Here is a 14,917-nt window from a genome sequence, read left to right as displayed (position 1 = left end):
ACCACAGGAGGGCAGCATGGTACAGTGTTGAGGGATGGCCGTTCACGAGGTGGAAGCTGATAATGGATGTTGGTTAATGCCACTGAATGGTCCTCTGGTGTTGCTGTATGAGGTTGTTTAAATCCAGATTGCACACAGTCTTTATGTGTTAGACTCTCATTTGTCTCTGACACATAGAGGCTGAAAAGCATGCCACTCTTATAATAAGCCATCTTTAAAGTGGGTGTTGCGTATCAAATTGATGGACTGTTCAAATGTTATTTACAAATATGATCTGTAAACTTTAGAAGAAGACCAGGGTTATATTTCAAACACGCTATTCTTTTTGTCAGTGATGGATGAATAATCATCATGCGAGTCGTTGACTCCACTGATTAAAACTCGGTTGAGAATAATTTGAAAAGGCAAACAAATAAACACCTACACATTCAAATACAGACACGGAATGCATTTAAAGTCTCAACACACTCCCTCACTTCTGGAATGTCAAACATATTCTAATTATCTATTCATGTGGATAATTAGTCATGCATGTTAAAACACTTTTTCAATGTTTGAGATGACCCACGCCGTGCTCATATTTGCACTGGTTTTCTTCTGCTTTGTGGCAGGAGTGTTGAGTCTTGCGCTTCTCCTTCTCTGTAACTTGTGGCTTATTGAAACCACCAACTCATGTAAGCCTATGAGCCCATCTATTGATCAATTAAACCATGTTCTGCTTTACACAGTTTGAAATTTCAAAACACACGTTTTGCAAATAACTGCACACTGTTCTCTCAATTAGACACATCATTCAAAGCTAAAAGCCTGTGTGTTGTTTGCTAAACAATGCCTCTCAAACACCTCACTCAATTATCAATCACCTGCCGCCAGAGTGCTCATGTGAAACACCTGTAACCAATTACATCACAATAACCCTCGAAACAGGATTCAGCTGCAGCTTGTTCTTTGGTGCGCACAACCACAGAGGCCAGTTTGGGAGAGTAATGTTCGAGGACTGCAATGGCGCTGTACTGCGTTTTGTTCAAAGTACAACACGGCAACTATATACATGTCATCTTCTCTTAAGAGGAGACAGTATAGGTGAATATGGTTAACAAAGAAATCAATCACCAATGTATATCACCATGAAACGTCCCTTACTGTAGGACAATTATTTAATTTTATGTCATTTTTATGTTTAAATAGTAATATGTTTTATGTTTAAGCTACATTTTGGTGAAATTCAGCAGGGAAACAGAGAATAAACCTTTAGAATATTGTTTTCTTTAGCAAGAGATGTAAGATATTTAGTGTGTCTGGTTTTAGGTGAAGCGTTTCGACAGAGAGGGCTTCTGTTTCAGAAATTGTTTTTTTTTAGCGATTGCAAAAAAAAACCCTAAGATTTAGGGATTGAAACCGCCGTCTTTGATTGTCAATAAACCTGCGACTCCAAAATTCAGCCGACACTGATCGGAAACGGGATTGCCTCTTGATCTTCTCACAGCTTGCTTATCCCAGCAACCACCACTGTCACCGCTGTCTCTATCCGTCGCCCTCTGGAAGAAACTGCTGACAAAAAGATTTGCAGATCATGATAACACTGTGAAAAGCATGCTGCACACAATACAGTGTAAAGTACATAAAGCTACACTGTTGTATATTGTATTCTGGCAACTGATTGAACTGTTTAAGCCCGCAATAATACAAACCATCAAGTGTGCTGGCCAGGTGCACTGTGAGTGAAGCAGGGTGTTTTTGAGACATTGCCAGGGGAAGCATACATCCTCTTTTTTTATCTGTTTGTGTCAGAGTGATTGATTGTTACTGGAAGCGGTCCAGCTTCACACTCGGTTTGGTTTGAACCGCAGACACACAGCAGGTAGAACTCCTGCAAACTGGGCCAGTTTGGCTGTTTGTCAAGGTTTCATAAAAGCTGCTTGTGTGTGAAAGAGGGGTGAGGATGAACATCATGCGCATGTATTGGCTGTGTGTGTGTGTGTGTGTGTGTGTCTCTGTTGTACGTTAATTTGCATCAGTCCTTTTATTTGTGGTCAGAGTGTTGCAAGCTGCTCAACCAACTGTACTCTGTTAAAGATTGTGCCATCTTCTGCATTTAAACCATCACAGTGATCCAAATAAAAACCACATTTCCATGTCCAGATATCCTGTGAAAAGCTTTTAGAACCATGTTTTGATCGATTTATTGACGCCATTTGGCACTGGGCTCTCCTCTTTTGTTGTAAACGTCACATTCCTGTGATAGAACATCAAATGAGATGAGACACTTGCTCTAGTCTCATACACACAGCAACATTTCGTGATTGTAAATGCACAGAATTCTGGTCGACAGACAATGAATGCATTTCTCACCCTCTTGACAAAAAGCATTTTCCCAAATATAAAATATATATATATATATATATATATATATATATATATATATGTTTTTAAACAAGCACACTTTGTCTCCTCTCCTCTCTCTTTGTCAGACCCTTCATACGATGCTGTACGGCGGGCAGGATGGTCAAACAACATGCACAGTGGCAAAGGTGAGGACACAGAAAATATTACGTATATTTGACTGGACAACACTATTATGTTTGCATGGCTGTAGCCATACTGAAGGGAGGCGTGACCCTGCTTTTCAACTGATGTCAATTTTATCATCTGGCACTGTGCAGGTTACAGTTTTTTTGCAATTACTAAACTACAATTTCTGAAATAAGGGCCCTTTTTGTATAAACTCCACACACTAAAATCAGAAATGTACACAAAACATGCCAACTGCACACTGATATGTTAAGAATAATACACGAGTAGTTGGCATATTAATTAGCCTGCTAATTAAAGAAGAGTCTATATGTGTTTATTATCAATTGTCATCCCAGTATCAGAAACATTACTTTAACTGAAGATGGCAGGAACGTAAGCTATTTTACTGTCAACAAAATACGGCGTATTACAATTACAATCCTCTAATTAAGTCTCTCTACAAAATTGGCCTCCATTGTTGTCCACACATAGGATCAGACCTGAATCCTGCTTCTGGTGTTCAAGGTCTGATTTGGTACGTGATGTAATTGGTGACAGCTATTTTCTCGGGTTCAGACTGGGTGCAGGTGATTGATAATTGATTGTGGTGTTTCAATGGCAGAGTTTAGCAAACAACACACACAGGCTTTTAGTTTCGAATGATGTGTCTGACGTAGATAACTGTGTGTAGTTATCGGCAAAAGGTGCGTTTTAGAATGTCTAACTTAGTGGTTTCAATGATACTGCCACAAGTACCATTTTTGTGCTTTAGCAATGGCAAAAAAAGACCGTTTAAAAAAACCACTGTAAAACAGGTTTTTTTTCAAAATGGTATTTGAAGTCCACATCACTCGAGGCAGTTCAAACATCGACAGAGTCTAGACAAGTAGGACACACTCCTAAAGATAACCGCTTCTGTTGTCAAAGCATGACCAGTCAGCCAAAAGAAGTCAGTCCAGCCAACAACAACTGCCTTATTCACTTTGGCATTCAAGATGTGAAACCTGGTTATCTGTTGCCACCCTACTTGTTATGTCTGTGTCTCTCTACTATCCTTCACTGATTGCTTCTCTCTGTGCAGGTTCACCGGTGGTTACTCAGAATGTGACCAAGTCCACTGAGCCGCCCAGACCTCAGCCAGGTAACGGCTCACCGGGTGTCTTTCTTGATCTTGTAGTATAAGCACGGGCTTAAAGCTCATGTGTCAGCATGAAAACCATCACTTTGTGCCAGTTTGTGCCCTTTGTGCCGAAAGATGGCCGAGAATGATTATTCGATAAGAGAATGGTATTGTCTGAGCTCTTTGCATTTGCTTCTTTCACTGTTGCATTGTTATAAGTTGGCTGTAGTTAATTATTTAGAGGGGCACAATAATCCAAGCACACTAATACAAGACTTTACCACATAATGCTCTTTTGTTTTGTCATTGTTTTGCATGTCGTGTGATTCAAATTAAAGGTAATACAGAGGATTGTGGGAGAGTCGTGTGGGATTGTTCTATCACCAAGGTAATCAGGTTGGACACCAACAATAATTTCCTTTTGTCCGCAGATCCTTACCAGATTCTGGGTCCCACCAGTAGTCGCCTCGCCAATCCAGGTACGATTTTGAACACGCTGTGGTCTTTACGATGCATCTGCTGTGAATAGGCAGTTTTTGTGGAAGTATCTCAAACATGTCCTTTCATGCAGGCTGAATAGATAATGAGTTGTCGAGCTGTGAACGGTGACTGACGACGCTCTTGGATGAGGTTGCATCGTTAAGCACTGTTTGTGTATGTGTCCACCATCAGGTTCAGGTCAGATCCAACTGTGGCAGTTCCTCCTGGAGCTCCTGTCCGACAGCGCCAACGCCGGCTGCATCACCTGGGAGGGCACCAACGGCGAGTTCAAGATGACCGACCCGGACGAGGTGGCGCGGCGCTGGGGCGAGCGCAAGAGCAAGCCCAACATGAACTACGACAAGCTGAGCCGTGCGCTGCGCTACTACTATGACAAAAACATCATGACCAAGGTGCACGGCAAGCGCTACGCCTACAAGTTCGACTTCCACGGCATCGCTCAGGCACTGCAGCCGCACCCCACCGAGTCCTCCATGTATAAGTACCCCTCGGACCTAGCCTATGTGCCTTCCTACCACGCCCACCAGCAGAAGGTCAACTTTGTATCCCCACATCCTCCATCCATGCCCGTCAGCTCCTCCAACTTCTTTGGACCCACCGCTCCATACTGGAGCTCGCCAACTGGAGGCATCTACCCCAACCCAAATGTCCCCCGCCACCCTAACACCCATGTGCCGTCCCACCTGGGTAGTTACTACTAAACACCCCACTTGTGACCATCCACCACCCTCTACGAACACCAACAACAAAGCCCACAATTGATGACCTGCACCCAAAATGCCTCCGACCCGATGAAGACTGAGTTGGAGGCTGAGATAGAAGCATTTGTCCTCTGAAAAAATCTTGCTCCTAAATGAAGGATGATAAAATCGAAGGATTTTTTTTTAATCTTATTTGTAAGAATCTATAAACAACTGGATTCTATGGTCCAAAATGGAATACTACTTACCTTTACCAGACCAGCAACTATTCGTTTATGCTTTTTTGACGCGCGTCTGAGTTTCCTACTTTCCAAAACATTCCCAAACAAAGCAGGACAGGAGAACAACTTGACTCTGTCTCCCCTCTCGCCATGCTTCAGTGCCAGACATGGGCCTATTTTTTATGGGTCTCAATCTACATCCTCCCCAGTACATTATGTACATTACGCTTTAAGCATCTGACTTTCATGCTTGTTGGGGTTTTCTATTCCCACCACATCTAGCCTCCTGTTTCCCCCGTCTCCGCCTGTTCGTCTGTTCATCTGCATCTTTTTATGTGTGTGTGGAGAGTCTTCTGGAATTCGCTGGACAAGAAGGAGCTCTCAAAGAGTTGAACTTTTCTCAGCACTGAATGAAATTTGGCAACTGGAATATGCCATTCACAATTTTATTTATCCTCCAAAACTGGAAAGCTAGAGAAGAGTAAAATTCCGGAGAAGGAAGCGCTGTATGTTTTGCTGGCCTGGGTCAACTTAGTTACTTTAAATGCTTTCTGTGTGTTGTGTGTGTGGCGCTCAAGATGGGCGCCGTGTACAGTTGACTTGACTGTGCTGGGGAAGCTGAGTCGAGATGTAATTGAAGTAATTTGCAACAGTAATTCAACCCAGGTCAGATGTTTTCAGGGGGCCACACACTAGGCTATTAAATGTTTGCCATGTTGTTGCCTTTCAGCCATGCCATTTCCAGATGTTTTCTTGCTCGACCATGTCAGTATTAATGTGAATGTCTTCTGGTTTGTGAAACACGTAAAAGGGACACCCTGCAGCAAAATCAAAATTTGTCAGATCTTTTTATTTTGTTTAACTAAAACAAAATCCCTCATTCTTCACACCATGTATGCTGCACGCGTCTTGATCTAAAACATGAAAGTGCCTCATTTTGTAGATGCGATTATGTAGCTGTAATCTACACAATAAGACTATGTCTGGATGTATTGTTTTATCCAAAGTGCCTGACAGTATGTCCAGTTTTAGTAGTCGGCACAATGAGAAACCTTACCCTCACAGTGCCTTAACTGCTGTTTTATACCATATTTTCTATTCATTATCGAAGAAACAGCATGACATGATAAAATGAATATGTAATCATCCCCTCCATGTCTCACCATAAATCTGACAATTTTTGATTTTGAAGTGCATCCTGTGAATAACGGCTGCCACAGTGTCTCCTTCTTCTTTGTAGGCCAGTCAGGACCCCATAGGTCAGCACAGAGAAGTGGCTTAGCAGTAAGTCATGTTAAAGGTGCAAGATACGAGATTGGGAGCATTTTTGATTGACTCTCAACATGGCGACGCCTGAGCCAGGGGCTTGTAGCTAACGGTGCTAACAGCGCCAACAGTACAAACTATGGCAATAGTGCTGACAGAGCTAAAGGTGTTTACCTGGAGTGTTTGGCGCTACGCTTCCACAACGAGGCTGTGCGTCTGGAGGACGTTATCAGCTGTATCCGTCTTTAGGAGTGCACTGCACTGCGGAGCGATGCATATGAGCTCACAATTGGGGCACGCTCACATGCACTAAAAGCACGCGTGGCGGGATTGGCTACGTCAACAAAGCAAGGCGAAGCTCTGATAACAACACGCGCAGAGGGAGAGTGACTTCATTCTCTGCTCAGGTAGACATTACTCCACGATATCATTACATAGCAAATGGTTGTTTGCTGCTATATGAATGCTCTGAATGTCGTATATTGCTCCTTTAATAGACAGTTGAGTTGTATTTTACCAGGGCTGGATCCTAGTTTGAGAGCAGCATGTGTGTTTGAATGTTAGTTTCTCACTGATCGAAAGCCCAGCAAAATGCACATGAATCTCAAGTCAGAATTTCATCTTCATGTAATAGTATCATGTCAAAACATATCCATCTTCAGGTGTTCATAGCTGTTGATAGCAAAAAGTATTCCTTTTCGAGTAACTGAAAATGGACACTTGAAAATAAATTACTTGGGATTCAGTAGTTTTTCAGAGAACAAAACCAATAAAGTATGACGAGATGAAACAAAGAAATCCTCAGATTCGCAAACGCTGTGCGTTTGTCAGACCTATTTTTTATTGTTTTATGAGCATCAGTCAACTAGGCATTAAAGCAACTTACTGTATAAATTATGCAGAGTTATTTTCATATGTGACACAGTATAAAAAGTCAAGAGAATTAATACGAGTTGACCTCGGTCAAAAATGCAAACCTTTAAAGTCCATTTCTGCTAAGTAGTTTGTTCAGCATTTTTAGCGTTTTTACATCTGTACATTTGGGCAATACATTTTTAAATTTTGTTATTGTTATTATTTCTGAAATTCGGTTGTAACATCCCTAAGTGTCTTTATGTGCACGTGATATTTTCTTGTATTCCCAAAACCACAAATGCGTGCTTGAATCATAACCCAACCACCAGTGATTCCTTCACTTTATATGCAACATGTGATTATGATGAAACTTTTCCATTGTGAATCAAGTTGTATGCCAAAGAGCCCTGGAATTGAAAGCTTTTCCTGTGCATTAAATAATTTCAGGTATGTTATGCAAAACAGTACAAACAGTATTTACATCCACAACCAGCTTCTCCTGAAAGTTTATAGCTTTAAAAGAACAAATACAAAAGGGAACTTGTAATTTGTAGCACAAAGAAATTATTCTAATGTGCCCTTCATTTTCATGTTTCACAAGCATTATCAATGAAAAGGGATCTGTGCTACTTCGTATATGCAATGTATTTCGGATATCAAATATATATATATATGTGTGTATAATTTTACAATTAACCAATATATTATTATTATTGTCATTCCTGCAATGTATGAAGTAATACCTTTTGAAAAAGGGCTTTTGTATAGGAAAATGTGACAAAATAAATGTTTTTACCTCTCAAGTTATGTTCAATTGCCTGCCTGTTGCCTCACCAGATGAAAACACAGTCATTGTATTTTTTATTGGGCCATTTTGATGTACAAAATTAGTGATGTACATCATTATAGTGACCTATATTCACACCTGCTGATAGAAAACATCTTCGCCTCTCTTTATTTCAGCAACTTTAGTTTGTATCAAGATACTAACAAAACAGTCTTACACGAACTAATCTTACTTATTGTTACTGACACTGACATGTAGCGTTTTTACCTGGATGCGTTTTAAGGTAAGATAAAGTGGCCATTACAGTTTTAGTTATGAAAATGAATCTTGATCATCCTTGAAAGACTTGTTATCTAATTGGAATATAATCAAATGTATAGACAAACTAACCATGGTACTAGAGAAATGGTGTGTCTTATTAAAAGAACACACAGTCAGTTGCTGGTATATTAGCTAATGCAGTGTAATACATCAGCGCTGCAAAGAAACATACCTTTTTTTTACGATTGATTTTGATGATTTATGATCGTGTGGTACTGGTTAATTGTACTGCATTATACTTGGTGTTTCAAATATTTTTCCACCCCAATTACCGCATATTGATGATGTTATAATTAATGTTAGACTTTGTTAGCTCTAGCTGGCTGTACCTGAATAACTGCATGCAATTTCATCTAATTCAAATGAATCATTTCCCGTGCAAGGGAAAGAAGTGTCAGGACGATGCACCATTTTTTCATTTCATTTTTTATTCCATCTTTTTGCCATGGTGATCACAAGTTACATTTTGTCATTGAAAAAAAAAAAAAAATATTCGGTGTTAAGGCTGGTGTACGTTGATTTGAAAGACTTCTTAGTATTTGACTCTTTGCATCATTTAAGTCTTACTCTGAGGGCAGCTTTACATAATATGTGGTGGTAATTTAACAACCGGCGTCTATGCATGTTGCCTGTGTGTAAGGACGGCTAAGGCTACAGGATATACAGTTCATTAGAGAGGTCGGCCTCAACTAAATCTGTTAAAGCTCCATCGTAGCGTACAGTATGCGCTGTTATTTCTTTAAATGGAAAGTTCTGGTTTCATGTTCAGAACCTGCATGTAAATCTCCCAAAAACTTCCACTCTGTTGTGTTTGGATCTCTGTTTGCTGTCACAACTCCTCTTTGTTTACAGATGAAGAACCCTGATAGGGGTTGGCACCTGTCATCACGCTGCTTTGACCTTTTTGATCATAGTCCATATATGACATTCAGGCTCGGTTAGGTACAGGATAGTACGATGACACAGACATTTTTAATGCAAAAATAGCCTTTATTTCAGTGTATTTTCTCCCTGAGATCAAATATAAGACCGAACAAAGACACTTGATTATCATACTATTCAGTGCTGCATGTAGGCATAAGTGTTTCCTGAAAGATTTGTTCAACTACATCACCCACTGTTTGAAAAGAGCGGCCCCTGAGCCCCACCCTTTGCTAGTGCCTCAGTGTCTGAATAGTTAAGCATACTGTAATGATTCAAGTCCAAGTGTCTCTTTGTGTACAGCAGCCTAAAGTAGCATGAATTATTGAGCAAGCCACTTCATCTTTTTCTCACATAGATAAAAGCATGGTCCTCAAATGTGGTCCTTCAAGTAAGAGTAAGATTTATATACAGGATAAAAGATTCGATTACTTTTTCTGTCTCTCCATGCTCGGCAATCCTGATGTGCAAGGCCATAAGTCAATTGCAACCACTCGTCTTCATTTAAAGTGAGAGCACATATGTTCAATCCATGTGAGAGTAATTGGGAAAACGTTCTGTTCCTGTTGCTGAATCGTAGCCTCTCTGTCTTGCCTGACCTGGTCTCCCTTTTGAAAACAGGTTTTTTTGTCAGCAGACAGTGGCAGGTGTGGTTTTACATACAAATGGTTCACAATAAGTGTTCTTGCCCAGACGGCATTCTTATCTGTGTTCAACACAATAGAATAACAAATAAGTGGGTTTTCTTTACTTCATATTTAAATGCTACACAATGTGCTGCCTGACATTGGGTAACCCTACCTGCCTCCAGCAGTTTTTGAGATTTGAGGAGTTCATCAATGAGAGGTATAAGCCTCTACTTGTCTCAGTTACTGTTCATTACTGTGTGTCCATGATCTCACATCATGGTGACATTGGGGGTATCATTGATTTCAATCACCTCAAAGCCCTGGTTGTCATGTCCATCTCTGGAGTGATGATGATGACCCTTGATGTTGTGGAAGCAGTAGGCACAGTGTGCAGTAGCCACTGGCATCACCTTGGAGAAGTTGGAGAAATCTACTCTGTACTTGCCTTCCTTGCTTCTGGAGATGATGGGCAAGAAGTTGTAGCCCCACATGATCTCCTGAGGAATAAAGGAGGTCCGGACTTGGCAGGCAGAGCTGGTGGACTCGGCGGTGCAGTCTAGGAAGACGACCAGCTCAAACTCTTGTGTGTGGAGCGTATCCACGGCCATCTCGAAGAAGGGGCTACTCTTGTCGATGGTGTGGTAGAGCGTGAGAGGACACACGAAGAAGAGGTTGTCCTTCCCGGCATCCACAATGAAGTCAATGTTCACCTGGTCCATAATGATTGTCTCCCCGTCGGGTGTGTGTGTTGTCCTCAGCAGCTTGCCATAGATCTGGCTTCCAATCATCAGGGTCTTGCGCAGGTTGGCCACTCTGATTGACAGGGAAAGGGTGCCATTTTTGGGGCTGATGACAGCCATGTCACTGAATGAGATGGTCTTTGCCCTCTTTTTGGGCGAAGAGATTTTGGACAGGATGACTCCACACATGAAGCAGTTGATAATAGCTCCGAGGAGGGACTGGATGATGATAAGGGCCACAGCACCTGGGCAGTGAGGGGTGAGCGCTCGGCCACCATACCCAATAGTTGTCTGGGTTTCAAGGGAGTAAAGGAACGCTGTGGTGAGTCCTCCCACATGTTCAACACATGGAATGTGGCTTGATGTTGTGTTTTGCCACGTCAGATCGCCATTGTTGCGCGCAATCCAGTACCACAGTAGGCCAAAAATGAACCAGCTGAGGGTAAAGGAGGCGCTGAAGAGGAAGAGGACAAAACGCCACCGGATCTCCACAAAGGTGGTCCAGAAGTCCGCCAGGAAGTATAACTGGTTGCTGTACTTGACGTTTCCGTATTCAATGTTGCAGCGACCATCTTTGGTAACGAGTCTGGCCCTGCATCTTTTTCGCTCCACCAAATAGTCCTGGATACGTCTGTTCATGTATCCAAACATGTTCCACGACCTATAAGACGACAGCACAGGAGCAGCGTCTGAGTACAGAGTAGAAAAGTAGTCATCAGGCTGTTGTGTGAACGAGCGGTTTCTATGCACCACTACTTGCAGAAAGCAAAAACAATCGGCCCCTATAGCTGACTTGTTCTAGCAGATCAGATGCTGCACTTGGGACTAATGACAGAAAATATCTTTATAGTAACAGTCCGGTCATTTAACCAGTCAGCCAGAGGCCCTCTCAAACTGCCAATCGTCCTTAAATACTGTAATTCACTACAATTAGAGACCAGTTGGTGGTGTATATGCAAAAAGAAAGAAATGACTCTACTTAACTGTGTATGTTCAGTCTCACATGTTCCAAGCTGCTCTGACCCACTGCAGTTGTAATCCTCACTGAAAGGCTACAATCCCGGGTGGATGCAGCACTGCGGTAAATACATGAAGTTCTCCAATGAAGTGTAACACATGAGCGCTTCAAATAAAATATATATTTTTGGTCCCGAACAAGTGTTTCAACACAAGGATCAGCTTTGTTTGCTAGCTTTCACTGCTGCAAAAATAAACGTGGCATTAAAATAATTTGGGCAAACGCAGCTCAGAGTTTTCATAACTTTGGTGCTTGGTGGAGGGTTTCTAAGTATACGGCCTCTGTTGTCAAGTCATGCAAACTACCCATTTGGATCGCGGTGTGCTTGTTAGTGAGTGTGAAGTACAGAACGATCAGTACAGTCAGTTTATGTTTTTGCTTTCGACCCTCAAAGCTCACAGCCAGTCATTTTGCCAAAAAAATGAAATCTGATAGTCGCTCTGTGTTGCTTGTTTGCAAGCTTCAATTTTGGAAGCAAACCTGGTCATTCCACAGCTAATCTTTAGGTCAGCATGTTTTCATACCGTAACAAGATATGTGCTGCAATTATTTTGGGTATTTGGTATTTTAATTGTATGTCAGACAAAGTACTTTAAATTATTACTTTGCATTGGAAAACATCTACCTTCAACAAAATCAACTCTATCCACAGAATAGTGGACACACAGCTTTAACCCTAAAATGTCTTTACTCTCATGACTAAGAATCTTATTTAAACCTTACGAATAATCACATTTTAAATGTAATCAGTCAATCAAAGACTAACACTGTTCATGGTAAGGGTCCTTGTGAGAACAATACATTTTTTAAATAAAAACTTTTTTCTTGTATTCTTCCTTTAGGCTTTATGTGCCTTTAATTCTAAAACTATATTAAGCCAATCAAACTGCATTATACATTTGCATTGTAAAAGTGGATGTCTCAGCAACACCTTTTAAAAGGGAGATTACTGGAATACATCTCTAATGAGCAGTGACGCCTTATTTGTATCAAATGCTTTCTTTCGTCAGTTAAGTACAAACCAGCTTCACAAGCTGATGTTTAAAGTTAAAATGTATTTGCAATCCTTTTTCTTTCTTTATTAATTCATTTATGAAAAACTCACCTCTGTAATTTGAAGTGAAAGTTATATGACGCACATCAGAAGGTTGATGAATGGAAAAAAAATCCAGCTCTACTTTCACTCCTCTCCTTCTCTGTCTCTTTCTGGTTCTCAATTGATTGAGACAGTTTAGGCGTGTCCTCCTCCAACTCCTGTTCACCAACACCTGTGTATGTTTATACTGCCCTGAGTCGGTGTACAGGAATCATCCAGGTGATGTTTACACCCACAGAGACATCAAGTACCCCTCCGCCCCTAAACACACACGCATACCCCCCCCCCCCCCCCCCCCCCGGCTCTAATAGGATGTTTACCCCACAGACGCCTGGCACCAAGGGCCAGGCTGACCTCTATCCACCACACTCCCGCTACACCACGGTGTAAGGTTTGCTCCGGATTTACTGTTGGTTGTTTCTATTTTTTTGTGATCTTTTATTAACGCTTTTCTCTCTTGAACAAAAAAGGGAATGTTGACAATGTAAATGCAGTACCTGTACGTACTGTATCTGTATGGTTCCGGTCCTCTCTCTGACGAACAGACTGTGTGTTATTATTTACTGTAGACACACACTTTTATTGGCATGTTTAGGGTAAAGCTTTTTTTCCTGTCGTTGCCAGTATAGTAGTGACTGCCTGAAGATGTTTGTCTCGTGCAAAGATGATAAGAGTCATCTGGAGGAAGGTACAACAATTTTCCTCTCCTGATATTAACATGTTATAATAATGTTGTTGTCCCTAGAATACTGTATGTGTCCATGACAAGAGAGCACATAACTCACATTCCTTTATACATGTATTCCTCTGCGTCTCTGAAAATGGTCATGTTTAACACATGCACAGTGTGTGTGTGTTCACCTGGTATCTCTCCCGGGTTGGCCAGGAACCGAATATCAGTTCATGAGCCTAAGATGAACGCTCTGGGGAGAGAAGTTGGGAATTGTGAAGGGAGTCATTTTTCAACTCCATTGTTCTCTGCCAAAACAAAAAGGCAGAAAGGGCTGCAGTGTTACCTTACATGCTGCAAAATGAACCACAATGCATTACTGATGACACACAAGAAGAAGTGTTCTTAATCCACGCTTTTGTAAAAAGATGACAGGCCTTTTGTATTTAAGCTTTTTTTTTATTCAGGAGCTAATTTTCCTGTTTGTTTAACTAACGCTCTCGTTTTCATCCCTTTTATATCTGTCATATATATATATATATATATATATATATGACAGAACCACGCCAGGAGGCAAGACCATGGTCCAGGTACAACCAGGCTCCACGGGAACCTGCGAGGTGAGAAAGCACAGCGGTGAAGAAGCAAAGTCAGTAATTTGCATTAATGGTATCGACCCAGCCCCTCAATTAAGTGCCTTTGGTAGATACAATGGACACAATGGAGACATGTGCATTGCTGCTCATAGTTTTGGATGATGTTTGCCAGAATTAAACGACAGACAACACTGTTAATGTGATGCAATTGTCAACTAATGGTATGGTTCACCAGAATTATAAAGATGGGCAATGATACAATCACCACTCGTCTAACGCCAGATGTACTGAGTAAACACCTTTTTTCATCTTTATGTTAGAAACGTATGAATTATATTTATACAAAGTTTAAAGTAAAATTATTTATTTCTGGTCACTTGGGGGCAGCAGAAACAAGCTGTGAACAACAGTGACATTATCACCGTTAAATGTCAGTTTATATGGGGAATTTGTTCGCTAGCAGTTGCTCATCCAGCAGATACAGAGTAACATTATCACTCATTTGTTTCTGATCAAAACTTTTATCTCTGTTTTTGGTCTCCACCAACTCCTCAGGGAAATACGTGCGGCTCATTTGCTAAATGCGGAATGCAATGAGTAACATTGATCCTGTTGAAAATTACAAGTTACCTGAAGCTCGGAACCATGTTGTACTGTAGGGTCCAGACCCTCAAATCAACACTTTCGAAGTTAGGAGAAAACCAGGCCAACTGATGATTAGAATTTCCAACAATTCTTAGGCAGTGAAGTTGAGAACAAAAATCTCTTTTAAGTCTGTCAACACTTCTGTTAAAGCTTCCTCTCAAGCTGTTAAACATTCAACATGTTGCCATGACCCTTTAAGGCTCATATCCTGTCACACTTTAGCTCCTTTGTGGCTCTCTTTGCCTGAGCCACGATTGAGACTCTCCAACTGAACTCCAGCATGAGCACAGTGCTTGAGTAGTTCATGGTGAGAGAA

General features: G+C 41.2%; 2 protein-coding genes across 6 annotated transcripts in view; one reads left to right on the top strand and one right to left on the bottom strand.

Moving 5' to 3' along the window:
• The window catches only part of fli1 (Fli-1 proto-oncogene, ETS transcription factor), a 32,483-nt gene extending 24,512 nt beyond the window's left edge, over window positions 1–7,971 (top strand). For all 5 annotated transcript variants that reach the window (XM_079272672.1, XM_079272671.1, XM_079272674.1 and 2 more), the window contains 4 exons: window positions 2,472–2,531; window positions 3,596–3,655; window positions 4,066–4,113; window positions 4,307–7,971. In XM_079272672.1, the coding sequence (XP_079128798.1) occupies window positions 2,472–2,531; window positions 3,596–3,655; window positions 4,066–4,113; window positions 4,307–4,836 (698 nt within the window). In that variant the 3' untranslated portion in view covers window positions 4,837–7,971. The remainder of the gene's footprint in view (window positions 1–2,471; window positions 2,532–3,595; window positions 3,656–4,065; window positions 4,114–4,306) is intronic.
• Window positions 7,972–8,920: 949 nt separating this feature from the next.
• LOC306779483 (ATP-sensitive inward rectifier potassium channel 1-like) lies at window positions 8,921–12,791 on the bottom strand. The gene is made up of 2 exons (XM_079271423.1): window positions 12,700–12,791; window positions 8,921–11,237 (listed from the first exon to the last, which is right to left on the bottom strand). The coding sequence occupies exon 2, from the start codon at window positions 11,225–11,227 to the stop codon at window positions 10,106–10,108; it is 1,122 nt and encodes a 373-aa protein (XP_079127549.1). The 5' UTR covers window positions 11,228–11,237; window positions 12,700–12,791; the 3' UTR covers window positions 8,921–10,105.
• Window positions 12,792–14,917: the final 2,126 nt, after the last annotated feature.

Source organism: Melanostigma gelatinosum (assembly GCF_949748355.1).
Source record: "Melanostigma gelatinosum genome assembly, chromosome: 7".
Taxonomy (NCBI): domain Eukaryota; kingdom Metazoa; phylum Chordata; class Actinopteri; order Perciformes; family Zoarcidae; genus Melanostigma; species Melanostigma gelatinosum.
This window is presented reverse-complemented; position numbering and strand designations above follow the sequence as displayed.